This window comes from Neofelis nebulosa, chromosome 10 (genome assembly GCF_028018385.1).
Source record: "Neofelis nebulosa isolate mNeoNeb1 chromosome 10, mNeoNeb1.pri, whole genome shotgun sequence".
Taxonomy (NCBI): domain Eukaryota; kingdom Metazoa; phylum Chordata; class Mammalia; order Carnivora; family Felidae; genus Neofelis; species Neofelis nebulosa.
The window spans coordinates 59130893-59150100 of NC_080791.1; the positions used below are offsets into that span (position 1 = coordinate 59130893).

General features: G+C 55.3%; 1 protein-coding gene across 8 annotated transcripts in view; it reads left to right on the forward strand.

The window, feature by feature from the left end:
- The first annotated feature begins 925 nt into the window (after positions 1 to 925).
- ARAP1 (ArfGAP with RhoGAP domain, ankyrin repeat and PH domain 1) overlaps positions 926 to 19208 on the forward strand; it is a 43100-nt gene continuing 24817 nt past the window's right edge. For 6 of the 8 annotated variants that reach the window (XM_058687871.1, XM_058687873.1, XM_058687874.1 and 3 more), the window contains exons 1-9: positions 926 to 1477; positions 13962 to 14131; positions 14730 to 14797; positions 15395 to 15528; positions 15670 to 15825; positions 16426 to 16495; positions 16792 to 16912; positions 17330 to 17532; positions 18784 to 18890. In XM_058687871.1, coding sequence (XP_058543854.1) covers positions 969 to 1477; positions 13962 to 14131; positions 14730 to 14797; positions 15395 to 15528; positions 15670 to 15825; positions 16426 to 16495; positions 16792 to 16912; positions 17330 to 17532; positions 18784 to 18890 — 1538 coding nt within the window. In that variant the 5' untranslated portion in view covers positions 926 to 968. Of the gene's footprint in view, positions 1478 to 5787; positions 6134 to 10962; positions 11156 to 13961; positions 14132 to 14729; positions 14798 to 15394; positions 15529 to 15669; positions 15826 to 16425; positions 16496 to 16791; positions 16913 to 17329; positions 17533 to 18783; positions 18891 to 19208 lie in introns of those variants that run through there. The other 2 variants (XM_058687876.1, XM_058687877.1) reach the window with 2 other exon arrangements.

The following is a 19208-nucleotide window of genomic DNA, read 5'->3' on the forward strand; positions in this document are numbered from 1 at the left end:
AATTTTGCCATTGTTTTCCCATTAAGCAAGGAGCTGATTTTTTAGTTTAAGGGAGTATCAGTCTGTTTCTGTTTTAGTGAGTACACTGGATGTTGGCTTTTATCATATGCTTCTTTAGTATCTGTTGGAGATGATCTGATGACTTTTCTCTTTTGATTTGTCAGTCTTCTCTCTGTATCATCTATCTCTTGAGTCTTGCCAGGCCAGGAGCTCTTGAGTGCAGGGATGGGACCCGAGTCCCTGTTGCCTTGTGTGAGGCTATCTCAAATGAACAAATGAATGGATGGTTCTTTCCTATACATTAACCCCCTTGGTAGTGGGAAGGGTGACACATTCACAGGGCCAGGACCCCAGCTATGTGGTGCTGGTGTGACTTACCCCCTGGAGCATTCTGCTTCTTCCAGGGACATGTAGGTGGGGTGAAGTTCAGTCCCTAGACTGGGCCTGCAGGGGGACCAGCGGTGGTATCACTCAATCCCACCCATACTTGCTAAGCCCCTGGGCCTGGCCTTCAGCTGGGGACTGGTACCTCAGAAGGAACTGGGCCCTTGCCTGGGTCCTGCTGAGGGCAGTGGCAGGTGTGTGTGCTAGACGCAGCCATTGGCTAGCCTTGTGGCAGTGGCCCAGGCTGTGGGTGGGGCTCAGGGGTGCTACCAACTCTGGTTCCTGGAGGGCTTCCTGGAAGAGATGTGAGCTGGCCGCTAGGAGGCCACGGGGGTACGGGTGGCAGGTTTCAGACAGAGAGAAAAGCCTATGTGTTCAGGGACCAGGCAGTATCTGGCCTTGCCTGGCACATGGGGCACAAGGGAGACAGCTCAAGGACAGTGCTCGACCCCATGGCATGGGAGAGCCACAGAGGGTTGCTAATCGGGGAGCTGTGGCTGGGCAGCCTTACCTCTTACTTGTGCCCATCTGTCTCTTCCAGGTCTGGACAGGGCCCTGCTGGCTGGCCTCTGCTGGCAGGAATCATGGCAGAGGCCGGGGATGCAGCACTGTCCGTGGCTGAGTGGTTGCGGGCACTCCACCTGGAGCAGTACACTGGGCTCTTTGAGCAGCATGGACTGGTGTGGGCCACCGAGTGCCAAGGCCTCAGTGATGCCCGCTTGGTGGACATGGGCATGCTACTCCCTGGTCACCGCCGCCGCATCCTGGCTGGCCTGCTCCGTGCCCACACGCCCCCAAGCCCTGCACCCCGCCCTACCCCCCGGCCCGTGCCCATGAAGCGTCATGTCTTCCGCTCACCGCCTGTGCCTGCCGCTCCACCGGAGCCACTGCCCACGGCTGGAGAGGACGAGGGGCTACCCACTGCCCCACCCATCCCACCCCGGAGGAGTTGCCTTCCGCCTGCCTGCTTCTCTGCCCCATCCGCAGCAGCCCCAGACCCTGTGCTGCCCCCGCTGCCTGCCAAGCGGCATCTGGCAGAGTTCAACGTTCCGCCTGTGCCCCCCCGCACTGGGACTCCCCGCCAGCTGGTGAGGTGAGTAGATGCCATCCCTGGTGGGAGGAACATGGGTGGAGGATCCCGGAAAGTGGAGAGGGAGTTTGTGGCCTTTGGCAGTAGGGTAAGAAAGGCACCTCGGTGGAGGGAACAGCATGTATAAAGCTCAGAGCGGGGAAGCACTATCCTGGGGCACTCTGAGCAGACTGGGACTAAACTGTTGGGTGAGTGTGGGTGAGGCTGTGGATAGCATTGGTGGGAGATTCTGTGAAGGCCGGTGGGAAGCCAGAAAGGTTTCAAGCGGAATGATCGGATGAAAGCTGGATCGGATGGATGACTGGTGGAGGAGGAGGCTGGGTGACCATTGAGAGGGCTCAGGCCCCCAGGAGAGGCCCCCACTTGGGCTGTGCTAACAGGGTGGAGAGAGAAGTAGGCAGATGGAATGAGAAATTGACCCTGGAATGGACGGGGCTTGGGAACGGCCTAGACAGTAGCAGAGAGGGCGTGGGGAGCCACATGGCATCCAGGTTTCCATCTTGGGTGGATAGTGGTGCCATCCCTGATCTGGGGATCCAGGGACAGAAGTGTACCCAGGGAAGAAGTCTTGGGTTCAGTTTGGGGCTTGGGGAGTATGAGGCCCTGGGAGGTGGGAGTACCTTCCGAGTCAGGAGGTAGCATGTGGAGGACACAGTCTAGGATGATGAGCTGCTGTTGGGGGAGCAGAACTGGCCAGGGCCTGGTGCTGTGCTCCTGTCTCCCGGTCCACACTGCTCCTGCCACATGCCCCCACATCCTGGGGATACTTCTCAGGCCACAACCTATTGGCCCTCCCTCCTCAGAATTTTTCCCCGTCTCCTGGCTCCTGGTACTTCTCGTTTCCTTGAGTTTCCTCCCACTTCTATGGATGTTCCATTTTAACCTCCTTCACAGATGCCCTCTCTGCCATTTGCTGGGGTGCCCAGCTGGGAGGGAGCATCCCCAGCTAGTGCTGGATATATCTTTGGCGGGTGTAATGGAGATTACTGCAGTACTTGGACCAAGTCAGCCTAACCTGGGAACACTTCTTGGAGGAGAAAGGGATGTGCAGAGAGAGGTCTCTTGGTCCCTATGTTGGGCACTGTGCTAGCTGCCTCATTTCCATGAGCTTGTTGCTCAAACCTTCTGGGGGATTTTTGTCTTGTTTTCAAGCAAAGAAACTGAGGCTCAGAGAAGGGAGAGGAGCACTAGCTGGATCCATGCCAAGTGCATGCTCAGGGAGCCCCTGTGGGGAGAGTCTGGAAATTTTTCACCACACAGAGAGGAGAATTAAGTAAGGGGGCCTTGAAGGCCCAGCCATGGCCGTCGTGTTTTGAGGTTTGATTGGTGGAAGCACAAAAAGGGTTTGTGCCTTTCCTGAATTCACACAACTGGGGACCATACTCGGGTCCCCTAGGAGCCTGGCTCACTGTTTAGATTGGGGTTTCCTGGCACTATTGTGCCCTCTGGTGGCCATTCTGATGCATGCATGAGCCGTTTCTATTTCTTTTAATTCCATCAACAGGATGGGTAGTGGTAGGGGGGAGAGAGAATATGTGTGTGTGTCTATTTCTATTTGTCCATCTGTCTCTGGGGGTGGGAGAAGGTGAACAAGGACAGAAGGCAGAGCCCTGTCCATTGGGAATTCTCAAGGTCTGAGGAGGCAAACCCCTCACTGAGGGAGTGGAGGCCTGGATTCCTGTTTCGGAGTCAGAATACCTAGGGGCAGACCTAGCTAGCTGTGTGACTGATTAGCAGCTGCCCCTCTGGGCCTGTTTCTCCATCAGGTGCTCTCCTTGGCCTCCATAGCCCTCCTGGTACTAACAACTGCATTCAGGAGACTTGGCAGGATAGAGCAAGCGTCCTGTCTATGCTCCAGGGTACCAGCCTCCACCCTCAGAGCCTTAGTCTGAACTTAGTCACTTAGCCAACCTACGGGGGAGGCCAGGCTGCCATGCTCAGTAATCTGGCCCCTTGTTTTTGTTTTGTTTTTTTCTTTTAATGTTTATTTGTTTTTTTTTTTAGAGAGAGACAGAGTGTGAGCAGGGGAGGGGCAGAGAGAGAGGGAGACACAGAATCTGAAGCAGGCTCCAGGCTCTGAGCCATCAGTACAGGGGGCTCTTTCTTAAAGTAGAGTGTGATGGGAGGTGAGCTGCCAAGCCTGGCTTCCTTGTCCTGGGGTCTTTTTTTTTTTTTTTTTTTTTTTTTTTAACTTTTTTTTTTTTTTTTAATTTTATTTTTGGGACAGAGAGAGACAGAGCATGAACGGGGGAGGGGCAGAGAGAGAGGGAGACACAGAATCGGAAACAGGCTCCAGGCTCCGAGCCATCAGCCCAGAGCCCGACGCGGGGCTCAAACTCACAGACCGCGAGATCGTGACCTGGCTGAAGTCGGACGCTTAACTGACTGCGCCACCCAGGCGCCCCGTCCTGGGGTCTTTGACATTTGGAACAGTCAGTCAACATCTGCAGGTCCTAGCACTCTGACTTCCAGGGTGTACAAAATCTTTAAAGCCAAGTGGTAGAAAAACTCACTGCAGATGGAACTTCATGTATGTGTAACAGGTGAAGGCTGGGCAGGGAGGAGACCAGGATGCAGCCTGATTGGCTATCCCTCACAGCCCCTCCCTATGGACCCTGGGCTCCACGGTGCACATTGGAAGTCTCCTCAACCTGGCCTGCTCCTGTCCCTTCTTCCTGATATGGCCTTTGGGTCCTTGCTTACACCCTTTAGTAACGGGGTTCTCACTCTCTGAATCTTAAGACCTTTTACACCGATTCACGTGGTGACTGAGCGAGCATTTCTGCCTGGCTCCAGGCCATCACCGGCCTCCCCGGTGGAATTTGGGAACTATCTGCTGTGTGTGCATGTGTGTCCTCTTGAGATAGTGACTCCACGTGAGGGCATGCCTAGCTGGTTGGTATGCGTGCACCGATAGGTGTGCATGTTTGTGCAAGCTGTCAAGGTAGTCACGTATCTGTGTATTTATGTGTCTGCACACGTTTTAAGGGAAGCCATTTGTGATCCTAAGATGTACATGCGAGTGGGCATTTATATGATTTCCGTGGTTACTTGCGGTGGTGTGTGTATGAGTTCATCCGGGCCCGTGTGCACATGTACCTGTGCCCGTGTGTGCTGGCACAGTGGGGACGCCAACAGCATGAGTCCATTTGTGAGTGCACGTGCTGTGTGTTCTTTGCATAGCCCCAGGGGTGAGAGCCAATGTGTGTACACATGCTGCAAAGCCCACTAGGGTCAGCTCTGTTAGGGCCAAGATTCTTGTTGATTTTGTTTAGTGCTGAATCCCTAACACCTGGGACAGTGCCAGGTGCCTTGTTGTGTGTGTGAATCGATGACGACTGTATGAGTTTCTGCACTGCCCAGTGCTGAGCACGTGTGCTACCCATGCTGACCCAGCACCCAAAGAGTGCCCTCAGCACACACCGGACAGTAGACCATAGGGTTAAAGGGCCCCGCGCTCACACCCCAAATCCCTTCCTACTATGCAACCTGTGTCACGCCCGGACATCTTAGAAAGGCAGAGGCCTTCGAGGAGGCAGGCAGAAAATGAGCCGACCCAACTGGGTCAGGATTCTCAGAACCAGGCTCACCATTCTGCCTGGCCTGGGAGGACCCCACTTCACCCCTCACAGGGTCCGCACCCCCACCATTGTTTAAGCTTGTAATAGGGAACTTGCCGATGAGTCCGGAGATGATGAGAAACGCCCAGAGTCACATGGCCCAGCAGAGTGGAAGCCAATGGTCAGACCCTGCCTCCTGGGCCGGGGCCCAGTCTACTCAGCTTCAAGTATCATAGATGTGGACCCTCTGAGCCTGCTTCCGAGTGGCAGAGGGGTCATTTCTGGGCCAGGTGTTCCAGGGTCACTCCACAGAGCCCCTCTCAGATTGCTCTGGGCCTCAGTTTCCTCCTCTAATACCTAGATGTCTGGAGATACCTTCAAAGAGGAAGTATTTGCCCAGAGGGGGCAGCTGCCAGCTGGAATCACACTGCAAGGCCTCCCACCTGTACCCTTAACTGCCCTGCAGCCCAGCCAATCCCTTGTCTTCCTGAAGGCTGATCACTTGTTGCTGGGGCAGAACTTGCTCCCTTCAAAGAGCCTCTTTCCCAGCCTCTCTGGGCCTCCTTGTGGGGGTGGGGAAAGAGCAGCCAAGTCCAGAGCTTCCTGAGTGTCTACTCTGTTAAGGCCCTGCTTGCCAGCACCGGGGTGGTTTGTCCCATTCCAACTTGGGATGGGGGGGCAGGCTGGAGGCGGGGAGGAAGTGTCTGCCCCAGGGGATTCTGGGTGACTTTTCTCTTTTTCAGTGTTTTCAGGAAGTGTGTATTGGCCAGGGCTGCAGGGGGTGGGGGAGGAGGAGAGCAGGAAGCCACGGGAGACTAGAGCTAGATGTACACACACACACACACACACACACACACACACACACACACTCACTCCCAGACAGATCCAGTTTTACTCAGAAACACTCTCAGATAAGTGATCACAGCCACTCAGAGCCGTACCTGGACCCAGACACGGCCTCAGACACACCCAGGGAACAGGGGCCTGGCTGTCTGCTAGACCAGCCCTGGTCAGACGAGCTGCCTGGTCAGGCACACAGCACTCTCTCGAGCCGGAGCTGTGGGAGTCCTCTGGCCCAGGACCCAGTGGACATCTGAGGGTGAGAAAGGGGAAGCTTTGGGCTGGGCTGTTGGCGGGGGTGGTGGGGAGAGGCTCCTTCAGAGGGTCTGGGAAGGCAGGAATCCCCATCTGTCTGTCTGTCACCTCTGGACAGAGTTTTCTGTGGTACTCCTGCCCCCCTCCCTTTTTTGCTGTCAGAATTTTCTCTCTTCTTTCACTTTCTCCACATCTTCTGTTTTTCTCTTGCCCTCTCTTTTTCCCCTTCTCTTTTCCTTCTCTCTGCCCTGGGCTTTTCAGGCCTCTCGTCTTCCCATAAGCCTGTCTCCTGGGCCCACTGGGAGCCCATGGTACCTGAGAGACTGCCTGTCTGTGGGTGTCTACCCTTCAGGGACCTGGTGCTGGTCTCCTCAGTTCTGGCTTCTTTCAGTGTCAAGTTCAAGGGTATTGTGGCTCTGGGAAGCTCCTGCCTGAACCCCTTTGCCCTCCCACTGAGTTCAGGATAATAGGGAGACCAACTGAAGGCTAGCACTTAGTTGGTGTGGTTTCTACCCCTCTTCCCCAGGGCAAGCAGTGTGGTGGGTGCCTATGTTGTTGGGGGCTGGGCTGACCTCTCCCCCCAGTTGCTGTGGACCCCTAATGAACTCAACAACCCTGTGCTTAGATCAGTGGGGACATAGAGATGCCTCTAACCAGGTCCTTCTGTGCACCCAGCCTACCCTATGCCCTTGGCTCATCTTTCCACAGTGTTCAGCAGACCCCTACCTACACCTTCTCCTCCTGCTAAGACAGCCCTGGGCGGGACACTCAGGATGGGGGGATGAGCTCAACACAGTCATGAGCTCCCTCAGGGATAAACCTCCTCACCCTGCTGCCCTTAGTAAACAGCACAGGGCCAGACCTGGGAAACATGATTAGCTGCCACAGGAGGGCTGGGCCTCTGTCTCCTCCTGCCCACTACAGCACGGCTTGCCTGTGGGAAAGCTCAGTGTAGGCCTGGTGGTAGGCATTCCATGAAGGACCCAACAGGCTGTGTGAGCTTAGAGGAGGGAGCAGTTGAGTAGACCTCCTGGAGGCATGTCCTGGGTACAGTGGAGCTGATGATCTGGATCATTGTGGGGATTAAATGAAAAAGCCTCCCAGAAGAGTGCTTAGTACATACTGGGTACTTAGTAAGTGGTAGCTGTTGTTCCAGGAAAAAGTGCTAAGAGCTGAATGAAGCCTTGGTTGCGAGGGTGAATGCCAGGTTAATTGGGTGCTGCTCTATGGAGGGGTAGGGGAGCTTCTGACCTTCTCTAGTGATCAGGAAGTGAGTGGGGTGGTGGTCATTCAGTCATCAATACATACCCTCTGAAAACCCCCTGTGTTGAGTGGTGTCATGATGTGGAGGGAGATTGGCCTGCCTGAGAGGGCTCACAGCATGTGCAGAGGCTGAGAGCCATTGTGCAGACACTAACCAAGTGAAAGCCCAGCAAGGGCTCTCCATGCTGTGATCTGGGCAGAAGTAAGAGAACAGAAGCAGGGGAATGCTGGAGGGGTTGACCTTTGGGTCTCATAATGGAGAAGGAAGGACAGGGGCAGCCACCGAGGAAGCAAGAAGCACAGGACTAAGGCCTGAGCCCTCATAGCCAGGGCACAAATGAGGAAGTGGGCAGCTGGGAAGTTTTGCCCCCATGGGGAGGGGAGTCAGGGTAAGACATGGATGTGTTCAGGTAATTGGGCCTCATCCCACGTCTCAGTCCTGCTGGCGAGAGTCCAGGGATTGAGATTGGGCTAGGTCCCTCCAAGGCCTGTGCGACACTTTAGGGGGAAGGTCTTGAATCCAAGACAGGGTGTAGGCCTGGGTCCTTGGTCCTCGGAGGTCAGTTCAGTGAAATGAATATTGATAGACACAGCTATACTGAGTGGAAGTATGGAGGGTGGAGGAGCCCCAAAGAGGCCCCAGCCCAGCCTGGAGCATGAGAGGAGGCACAAAGTGGAGGGGGAGGATGTACAATTTGGACAGGGAAGGGTGTTCCAGGTGGAAGGAACAACATATGCCAAAGCCTGGAAGTATGCATTTATGGAATGCAGCTCAGGTAAGCATGGCTGAAATGTGAGCAGGGGATGAGTTCAAGGCCAGCCTGAGATATGTAGGGTGCCTCACTCTGTTGGTCCATCTGCCCTTATGGTGAAGCCTGGTTCCTTTGGCCAGAGATTGATGTAGACAGAAAGATATGAAGGGAGAGCCAGGGGCCACCCTAGGGGAGGAGGCCATGAAGCAGGTTCCTGGCCCAGCCTGTGCTGTCTGAGCCTCTTTCATCACAGCCAGGGTGAAAGAGTTGTGCTGATGACCCGTGGTCATGACTCTTCTTACTGAATTGTCAGTAAGCCTGGAAGCAGATCAGAGAGGAAACTGAGGATCAAAGCTATAGTTAGCTGCTTTGTGAAGTCAGAAACTGATGTGTCGTTAAGCTGGGATTTGAGTGTGTTCAGCCTGGCTCCAAAGCTCTGCCTCCTTTTTTTTTTTTTTTTTTTAATGTTTTCGTTTTTGAGAGGGGGAGGGGCAGAGAGAGAGGGAGACAGAATCTGAAGGAGGCTCTAGGCTCTGAACCGACAGCACAGAGCCCGACATGGGGCTCGAACTCACGGACCATGAGATCATGACCCGAGCTGAAGTCAGATACTCAACCAACTGAGCCACCCAGGCACCCTCCAAAGCTCTGCCTCTTAGCTAGACAGACCACACATCTCATTTTGCCTGGGACAGGCCCTGTTTATACCTGTTGTTCTGACATAGTTACCAACAGTGCCTCTTTTAACTGTCAGAAGTGTTCTGGTTTATATGATTAATTATGTGGTTACCCTACTCTTACCCATTCTGACATGGGACCCTCACATGTCCCCTAACCCCCAGGTTTAAGGTCAGCTGTGTGTATTTGCCCCAATCCAATAAAACAAACCTCAGGCTGTGATCCCATCCTGGGGTGGATCAGCCTCTGCCCCGTCCAGGAGTCGCCTGGTCTTGCTATGGGCATAGTGAGTAGAGCAGATGTGTCCATATGTCACTTGGATAGAGGAAAAAGGGACTGAAGGAGCAGGGGAGCCAGGGCTGGGGGGCAGGTGGAGGCCCCCTAGAGGACAGGCCCATTGAGCTGTACTCTTAGGTACACACAGGCTTTCCATGGGCTGAGATGATAGAGGGTAGTGTGGAGAAAGCAAGCAGTGTAAGCAAAGGTTTGGAGGGAGGGGCCACTGAGCATGTGCTCATGTTTGGGGCTCAGGGTTGGGGCCAGTCTTCTGATCTGTTGGATCAGAGGTCAATAGGAAACATCCCAGCTGGACCTCAGCTGTAGATTGGAGCTGAGGCCACTCTTAGGGTTATAGGCACTGACGTCCAGGACTCCAACTGGGGTGGGGGCACTTTGTGGGCACTATCCTTTCCTCTGGGGTTTTCCCACATGCTGTGCCTTCCGGATACCACTTCTCCTTTCCTGGCCTGGCCCTGACTCAGCATGGCCCTGTCCCCTGTGGTAGGCAGGCAGAGGTCAGCCAGGAAGGTTCCTGGAAGAGGATGATAGAATAAGGCCTGGAGGTCCATGGAAGGGGGGGTGGGTTTCCCCTTGCTCCCACTTGCTTGGCACATAGCCATTTTCCTACAAAGACTGTGCTAGGAGAGGAGCCCTTTGCACTGTTCCCCTCTCCCTTCTTGCCGTGGTCACAATGACCGTCAGAGTTGTGATCACATTTCCTCTTGGATGGCAGCTCCAGAGCTGCCTAGATGCTGAGTTGGGGTGGCCAGTGTAAGGAGGCGAGCCTCAGAGAAGCTCTCAGATCCTGGCTATGGCCTCATTTGACACCGTGGTTGAGTTTGCAGGCTGTGGTGCCAGACTGCCTGGGTGCAAATCCCAGCTGTGGGAGCCGGGACAAATTAACGTTGTGTCTCTGTGCCTGTTTCCTCATCTGTAAATTTGGGATAACAGTAGGCCATACTTTATAGAGACCTTGTGATGAGTAAATGAAGACAACTGGGAATAATGCACGCACAGAAAACTAATAAGAATTAATGAACCCAGGTCTTCATTTATTTATTAATCCCTGCTGAGTGCTGGGCATGCCATAGTGAAGAAGGTAGGTGTGGCACCTGCCTCAAGGAACTCACATGCTTCAGATGGGCGGGTCCCTCGCAGATGATCAGATCAGGACGGTGATAGGGGGCACCTGGGGTCCAGGGATGGGCGGGCCATTGCTTCTTCAGCTCTGAGGATGCTCTGTTGCCACCTTCCCCTCAGTGCTGGCTCTCAGTCCTGGGGAGGGGGTCAGTCCAGGGAACCACTCAGCCCTTCTTGGCATTGGAGGGGCAGAGCCTGACCCCACTTCCCCGGGGCCAGCCTGACTGGCACTGACCTGACAGCTTGGAGTTTTACTCTTGGCTCATCACAGGCCAGGCCCCCAAGGGCCCCTTCTTCCTGGAGTCTGGCAGGCTGGGTGCAATAGATTGCTTTGCCTGTCAGGAAGCCTCCGAGGACATTGCACCTGACCAGCTGGGGGTCATGCCCTTGGACCTGTGGGTACTTACTCAGTCTCTAGGTCTTCATTCACCCTTTCATTTGCTTTTCTCTCAACTGTAATGGCAACCTATCCACTTACCTATCTGTCACCACCCACCTGTCCATTCAGCCATTTACTTGTCTTGTCATCCATCCACCTGCTCATGTGTCCACTCACCCACCCACCCACCCAACATGCTCTTGTTGTTGACTCAGCCAGTTCCTGCACTGGGCTGTGGAGATAAAAAATCAAGTCTGATGCTGCCCCTGGCCTAAAGACACTCAGGGTCAAGTAGGGGAGACAGTCTAGTGCAGTGTTCACCAGGGGGTCTTCTTCGGCCCAGCTAAACATTCAGGCTCTCATGAGCACCACTTGGCATCAGATTCCCTGAGAAGCATTTAAGACGAAACAGCTGGCCACCAGGGTAGTGGTGGGCCTTCCTCTGCTGTGGGGTCCTTGTGGCAGTCAGTTCACACAGCTGTCCAGGAGCCATTCTCCGTGGCCCCCCAGGAGAGGTGGGGGACTGAGATGACAGGTAGGTGTGAGAGCCACCCTGGCTTAGAAACCTCTTGATTCAAGAGTCCAGTATTCCATCTAACGACCCCACAGGTGTGGTTTCGGGTTCCTACATGGGTTGTGCCAGTGACAAGCCACCACGTTCAGGGAAGCCCAAAGCTCCAGCTCCTCCACCGGGTTGAGAGCCACTTACAATTTCTCCCCGTCTAGGTGCAGTGCCTCGCTCAGGCCACTTTTGTCCAAGGCAACGTTGCCAAGGAACATGGCTGACATACCACCTTCGGCAGGTTTCTAGGGGAGCAGTGTGAGAAAGCGAGCCGAAGGTCAGATTCTCTCAAAGAAAGGGAAGGAGTTCACTCCTTCTTGACCTACACGTGGGGAGGAGACCATTAGACTACAGGGTAATATGGAAACAGCCATGTATCTTAGGAGGCCCATAGACTGCGGAGTCAGGGTTCGGGTCCTGGCATAGTATAAATGCCTGGCACAGAGGAGGAAGATACTTTAAAAAATGTTATTTGGAATCATTTGTCTGAAGCTTGTCACAGAGGGGGAGATGGGCAGGGTCTGGGGGAGTGTGGAAGAGGGGTCAGGAAAGGCATTCAGAGAAGCAGAACTTGAGTTTGGAGATAAAGGATGAATGGATGTTCTCTGGTCAGAGACCAGGGGGAAGGGATTCCTGGAGGAGGCAACAGCAGGAACAAAGGCCTGGCATCATGGTCATGCCCCAGCTCTTGCTTGCTTTTGCAATAAACGTACACTGCCAATCACTGCCAGGAATGTTGGGGCAATAACCAGGCTGAAAATAACCAGTGAGACAATTGCCCACCCACTCTGATGTTCCTCCTTGGCCCCTGCCAGACACTGGCAGAGAGAGTGGGTGGGGCCAGGCCTCTAGGGCTAGGTCCCTTGTTCCAGCTGTGGGGGCACAAAACACGCCTTGTCTTGGTTAATTCTCCAAACGCCCTGCCAGGTCAGTGATATAGTCCCCCCTCTACAGAAGAAGAAACTGAGTCTCAGAGGGGCTAGATGCTTGCTCTTGGACACACGGGAACTAAGACTGAGTCAAGGTTCAAACTCACCTCTGATGCCAAAGCCAGGAGACACTCGGGAGACACTTAGCCTGTAGGGAACAGTGTGATCTGTGCTGAGACTGATACACAGAGCACTGAGGCTGTGGGAGCTCAGGGGGCCCTGGACCCGGCCTTGGAGTTGGGGAAGGGTTTCTGGGGGAGTGGTAGCAGAGATGAGGAGCTGGTGTGCAAGAGGAGTGCGGTAAGGACATAACAAGAGATGGCAGGGATGTGTAGAAGAAGGAACCCTCGTGCACTGTTGGTGGAAAGGCAAATTGGTGGAGCCACTGTGGGAAACAGTAAAGAGGTTCCTCAAAAAATGAAAAATAGAACTATATAATCTATTGATTCCACTATTGGGTATTTACCCACAGGAAATGAAAAGACTAATTCAAAACGTGTATGCAGCCCGATGTTTATTGTAGCATTATTTACAATAGCCAAGATACAGAAGCAACCTCAGTGTCCATTGATAGGTGAATGGGTAAAGAAGAGGTGGTCTATATATACAATGGAACATTACTCTGCCATAAAGAGAATGAGATTGTGCGCCACGTGCAACAACGTGGATGGACCTAGAGGCTACACTGCTAAGTGAGACAAGTCAGTCAGAGAAAGACAAATACCGTATGATTTCACTCATACGGAATTTCAGAAACAAATGACAAAAAAAGGAGACAAAAAACCAGATGCTTAAATACGGAGAACAAACTGATGGTTACCAGAGGGGAGGTGGGTGGGGGTGGGGGGTGAAATGGGTGAAGGGGGTCAGGAGTACGCCTGTGATGAGCACTGAGTACTGTATAGGATTGTTGAGTCACTGTATCGTACACCTGAAACTAATATGACGCTTTGTGTTAACAATATTGGGATTAAGTCTGGTGGGATCAGGTGAATTTGAGGGGTCTGAGGCACCCAGGAGGTGGACACGTTTGCATCCATGTCTGGGGCAAGGGAGAAGGTAGTCTTGAGCCAGAGACCCCTAAGACTCAGGGCCTTACGACTTGGTTTCTGAGGCTCTGGTCTCTGCCCTTGGCTTAGATGTCCATTTTGATCCTGAACCCATCCACTCACCAACACATGCCTTCTTATCCTTAAAAGCTCAAGTCAATGGGGCGCCTGGGTGGCTTGGTCGGTTAAGCGTCCGACTTCGGCTCAAGTCATGATCTCACAGTCCGTGGGTTCGAGCCCCGCGCCGGGCTTTGTGCTGACAGCTCGGAGCCTGGAGCCTGTTTCGGATTCTGTGTCTCCCTCTCTCTGTGACCCTCCCCCGTTCATGCTCTGTCTCTCTCTGTCTCAAAAATAAATAAACATTAAAAAAAATTAATAAAAATATAAAATAAAATAAAAAAAGCTCAAGTCAAGCATCACTGCCTCCAGTCTTCCCTGACTCCACAGGCTAGGATGCAGCCCACTCTGGACTGCTAGATTGGAGACGCTGTGGGTACATGTGGCTAAAAGCTAGAGCTTTGGGGATAGGTGACCCGATCACAGCAATGCAGGGGCAACTTATACATGCCAAAGAAGGTGCCTGCCTCCTTTAGGCTTGGGGAGCTTGGAGGTTTGGGGGGCAGGGGAGTGAGGTGAGGAGGGCTCCCGTCTGAGTCTGTGGAATGAATGAGCTTTGCTACAGCCCAGGTGAGCTGGGAGTTCTGTGGGTTTGAGGCCTGGCTCTGTCACATAGTGATGCCAGCCCAGTGACTCCCCTACCTGGAGCTAACCCTGGGTGCCCAACTTTTGGTCTGTTCCCAGCCTTCCCTCCAGGGAGGAGGAGTTACTGTCATCACCACCATCATCCCCTCCCCAGCCAGCGCCTGAGGAGCCCCCGGCCACCTTCCCCCGAGTGCCTCCACAGCCCCCGTCTCCACCTCCCAGCCCCCCGGAGATCCCCCCGAAGCCTCTTCGCCTGCCCCCAGAGTTCGGTGAGTGCAATAGCCAGGCATGAGGTTCCTGGTGGGTAGCCTGGGATCAGGGCCCCTTGGGAGTCTGCAAGGATGCAAGGATCAAACTTTCTGCTGGGCTCTGCCACCAACACAGTGTGGCCCTGGACAGGTGAGCACCATTCTCTTCACCCTCAAAATGGAGACGGCACCCACCTATCTGACCTACTGACTGTTAAGTGCACGTGGCAAACTTTTTGAATTGCCCTTGGTTTAAAGTCTAGGGCTATTTTCCATGGTTGTTGATGGTTTGCTTTTCAACTTGGAGTGTCCATTTTTCTCAATTCTTGATTCTTGTTATTTTCTTAGCCTTTTTAAACAGTCCTTGCCTCTGACCCCTAAACTTACCCCTATTCAGACCTCCTTGTGGTGGCCTGGCCTCTCCTTTGAGGCTGTCCTATGATGCCGTGAGTGTATAAATAGCATTTCCTGTCCCCTGTGCCTATTTTTGAAAGCTGGGCTGGGGTGAGGGGTAGGGGTCTTTTTAGGCTAAGGGTGGCCTTTGTGAAGCCAGGCCGGGGTACCCAGGAGGGGAGGCTAGTCTGAGTCTCTTCCCACCCCCACCCCTCTCTCTCTTTAGATGACTCTGACTATGATGAGCCTCCAGAGGAGGGGCCAGCGGCCCCAGCTGGCGTGATGACCAAGAAGGTGGGGCAGGTGGTGGTTAGGGTTTGGGCTGCCTGTCAGAGTGGAGGGTGGGCTGCCCAGCTGCCTCTCGGACCCTGGGGACCACCTGATAGAGAAAGGGGAGCCAGTTCCCAGGATGTTTCCTTCCCCCTTCATTGTCTTGCCACGCAGGGCTTGAGGGTAGAGCATAGCACCTGAGCTCCCTGCCAGGGATCTGGGGGCTCTTGTTTGAGCCCCAGCTCCAGTCTTCAGCTACATCTGGATGGCTATGTGTGGCCTCTTCTCTCCCTCAGTGTTTGAGCACATCTCCCTGAGAGCATCTTCCTCCGTCTCTTTCACTTTCTCTTTTCCTGTGTCCCCCTGGTGTCTTAACTCTCCATCTCTGAGTGTTACTCACTATCCCTTCATCTTTCTGTCTTTGTCTCTGAGTGATGCTGTCCCTCTGGGTCCCTGTGCTGCCTGCTGGCAGGGGAGGGAGTATGTGGAAACAGCAATGTAAGTGCTGAGTCGTGTGGGTTAGGTGGACTGGACTGAGGGAGCGCGGCAGCCCCCGGGGGGGTGTGATCTGGGGCTTGAAGGGAAGCCTGATGCTGAGTGGGTTTGTGGCGGGGCGGCCAGGAGGAGCTCCCAGTGAGCCAAGTCCCACGTGCTGTGCGTGTGGCCAGTCTGCTGAGCGAGGGGGAAGAACTGTCTGGGGACGACGACCAAGCAGATGAAGATGAGGATGACCACGCCTATGAGGGCGTCCCCAAGTGAGTGTCCACTCTTCTCCGGTGGCTGTCCCACCTGGCCACCCTCCTTTCCCAAGTGTTACCAGCCACTCCATCTCCTCAGCCCCTGCCCCATAGAAGCCCCCATCCTGGGCTCCTTCATTCCTTTTCTTCTTTCCCAAGTGGTGGATGGCACAAGAGCAGCCTGAACTCATCCCTGCCCAGCAGCCTCCTGATCCCCGAGCTCCCACCACACCCCATGGACGGGCTCCCCGGGGGCTCCACCCCCATCACACAAGTCATCAAGGCTGGCTGGCTGGACAAGAACCCACCGCAGGGGTGAGTGATGCCTGTTAGGTCTTGCTGGTTCTCTGCATGAGGATGGGGAGTATTCTATACTGGATCCAAAAAACAGGCCAAGGTTATTTGAGCAGCTCTCTCCAAGCTGAATGTAACAGTCAGTCATGCCCACCAGACCTGTGTTTTATTACCGTTAAAATCGGGAAGTCCTGGGGCGCCTGGGTGGCTCAGTCGGTTAAGCATCCGACTTTGGCTCAGGTCATGATCTCACAGTTCATGAGTTTGAGCTCCACGTTGGACTCTGTGCTGACAGCTCACAGCCTGGAGCCTGCTTCGGATTCTGTGTCTCTGTGTCTCTCTGCCCCTCTCCTGCTTGTGCTCTGTCTCTCTCTCTCAAGAATAAATAAACATTAAAAAAAATTGTTTTTAAGTTGGGAAGTCTTACTTTGAGTCTGACTTCTATCATTCTTGCTATAGGTAAAGTCCCTTTTCTCAGTGGCCATTTGGGTTCCTTCCTCCCTTGAACCTGGCTATTTCTAATTTTGTATGTGGCTGCGAGAGGGGGCGGGGGTAATCTTGGAGCCTCTCCTCTAATCCCCAGTCCTTTGCTTTGTTTTCCCTCTGCCTCTGCTTCTCCAGATCTTATATCTATCAGAAGCGATGGGTGAGACTGGATGCCGATCATCTGAGATACTTTGACAGTAACAAGGTGAGGCCCATGTTGGTCCCTGACAGGACCCCTGCTCCAGCCTGGCCCTAGGCTGACCCTTGACACTAGGCTTGGGTGGAGTCCTTCCCCAGACCAGACCTCACTAGAGCTCCGGTCTGACTCCTTGAACCGTGTCTTCCTCGCCCATTGGCCTGCTGTGGGCCGTGGTCAGGGTCAGTGTCAGGGCTATCCCTCATCACCTGTGGGGCACGGGGCTGTAGCTAACTTTTGTGTCATCTAAAGTCAAGGGAACCAAGGAGCTCTGAACCACAGTACAGCTTCCCTCTCTTCCCCAGGACGCCTACTCTAAGCGCTTTATCTCTGTGGCCTGCATCTCCCGCGTGGCTGCCATTGGGGACCAGAAGTTTGAAGTGATCACGAACAACCGGACCTTTGCCTTCCGGGCAGAGAGTGATGGTGAGGGGTAGGGCTGGGAGAAGATTGGCAGCCTGGCCTGGTAAGTGGGGGGAGGAGAACCAGGGCACATCTGCTCCCCTGCATCAAACCCAGAGAAGAGTCCATCTTCTATGAGGTGGGAGAGAGAAGGGGACACTCTCTGGCTCTGTGTTTGAGACACCCACTGAGAACCATTTATTTCCATTTGCAGGGGAAATAGGCTCAGATAGGCGAAGTGGCTTGTCCAGCGTAGGTGGCACAGCTGGGATTGGAGCCTGAGCTTGTCCAAGTCCAAGAACTCACAGATAGTCAGAAATGGGTGGGGTGGTCTGGGTGGGCTTGCTGGCGGAGGTGCTGCCTGAGGAGCCTGGAATAGAGAACCTTAGGGGACTCCCTGCCAGGCTGAGCTCAGGCCTACTCTTTCCCCTTGGCCTGCAGTGGAGCGGAAGGAGTGGATGCAGGCCCTTCAGCAGGCGGTGGCTGCTCAGTATGCCCGGGCCCAGCTGTCTAGCGCTTATCCGTTGGGTATTCGAGGCTCAGAGCCACCTGACCGTGCTGGCAGCCTGGAACTACGTGGTTTCAAGAATAAACTGTATGTGGCCGTGGTTGGGGACAAAGTGCAGCTGTACAAGAATCTGGAGGTGCGAAGGAGTCAGCCAGATTGCTACACCCCTCCCCTGCTCCCTGCCTACTTGGTCCCTCAGCCTGCCCAGCACCCACCGTGGCCCCTCAGCCTGCCCCCTGCCCCCCGGGCCCCCCCCCCCCCCCGGTCCTCAGCCTGCTCCATGCCCCCTGCCCACCCTGGTCCCTCAGCCTGCCCCCTGCCCCCCCTGGCCCCTCAGCCTATCCCCTGCCCACCCCAGTCCCTCAGCCTTGCCCCTGCCCCCTGCCCATCCTGGTCCCTCCACCTGCCCCCTGCCCACCCTGGTCCCTCAGCCTGCCCAGCACCCACCGTGGCCCCTCAGCCTGCCCCCTGCCCCCCGGCCCCCCCCCCCCCGGTCCTCAGCCTGCTCCATGCCCCCTGCCCACCCTGGTCCCTCAGCCTGCCCCCTGCCCCCCCTGGCCCCTCAGCCTACCCCCTGCCCACCCCAGTCCCTCAGCCTTGCCCCTGCCCCCTGCCCATCCTGGTCCCTCCACCTGCCCCCTGCCCACCCTGGTCCCTCAGCCTGCCCCCTGCACCCTGCACCCCCCCCCCCCCAGTCCCTCAGCCTGCCCCCTGCCCTCCCTGGTCCCTCAGCCTGTCCCATGCCCCCTGCCCACCCTGGTCCCTCAGCCTGCCCCCTGCCCATCCTGGTCCCTCCACCTGCCCCCTGCCCACCCTGGTTCCTCAGCCTGCCCCCTGCCCCCTGCCCACCCTGGTCCCTCAGCCTGCCCCCTGCCCCCTGCACCGCCCCCCCCCCCAGTCCCTCAGCCTGCCCCCTGCCCTCCCTGGTCCCTCAGCCTGTCCCATGCCCCCTGCCCACCCTGGTCCCTCAGCCTGCCCTCTGCCCACCCTGGTCCCTCAGCCTGCCCCCTGCCCACCGCATCCTTCAGTCTGCCCTATGCCTACCCTGGTCCCTCAGCCTGTCCTTTCCCTTTCTTCCTTCCCCTGACTGAGCTCAGCCCTGTGCCGGCCACGCTTTCTGCTCCCAGTCCTGACACTATCCCCTGCCTGGTTCCTGAGCATTACCTTCCCATCACCACCCTGCCTCCTGCTCTCCTTCCCTACTGCTACATGACCCCTGAGCCTGGGTCCATTGACCCATTTCCAGATTCCTGTACCCTCCTTTATCTCCTTCCAAGGTACTTTTCTAGTCCCTAGGGTTCTACCTCCCCTTCCTCTCTGTCCCTCCCTGGGCCTTCGAGCCCCGCCCCCCAGGCCTTGCCCTCACCCCTTCCCACCTACCTGCCAGGAGTACCACCTGGGCATTGGCATCACCTTTATTGACATGAGCGTAGGCAACGTGAAGGAAGCAGACCGGCGCAGCTTCGACCTCACCACCCCCTACCGCATCTTCAGGTGAGCCTCCCTCCCCTCGCTCACCTGCATCATCACTCCCTGTCAGCATTTTTCTTCTTGCTTGTGTGGAAACCTGCCCCTTCTAGGATGGATTTCTCCCCTCCCTTCCCAGCCCTGACCATCTGCACTGGTCCTTTACCTCCACTCACTAATCTCTTCTGATCCCTCCCTTCTAAGAAATCTCACTTTTACCCCACCCCTCTCTGACCATCACTTTCCACCTCCCCTCCCTCCCCCCCCCCCCCCACCAGGCCGTCACCTGCCACCTCTGAGGCACTGTGCCATGCCTGAGTTCAAATCGTGTGTATTAGCCTGGCT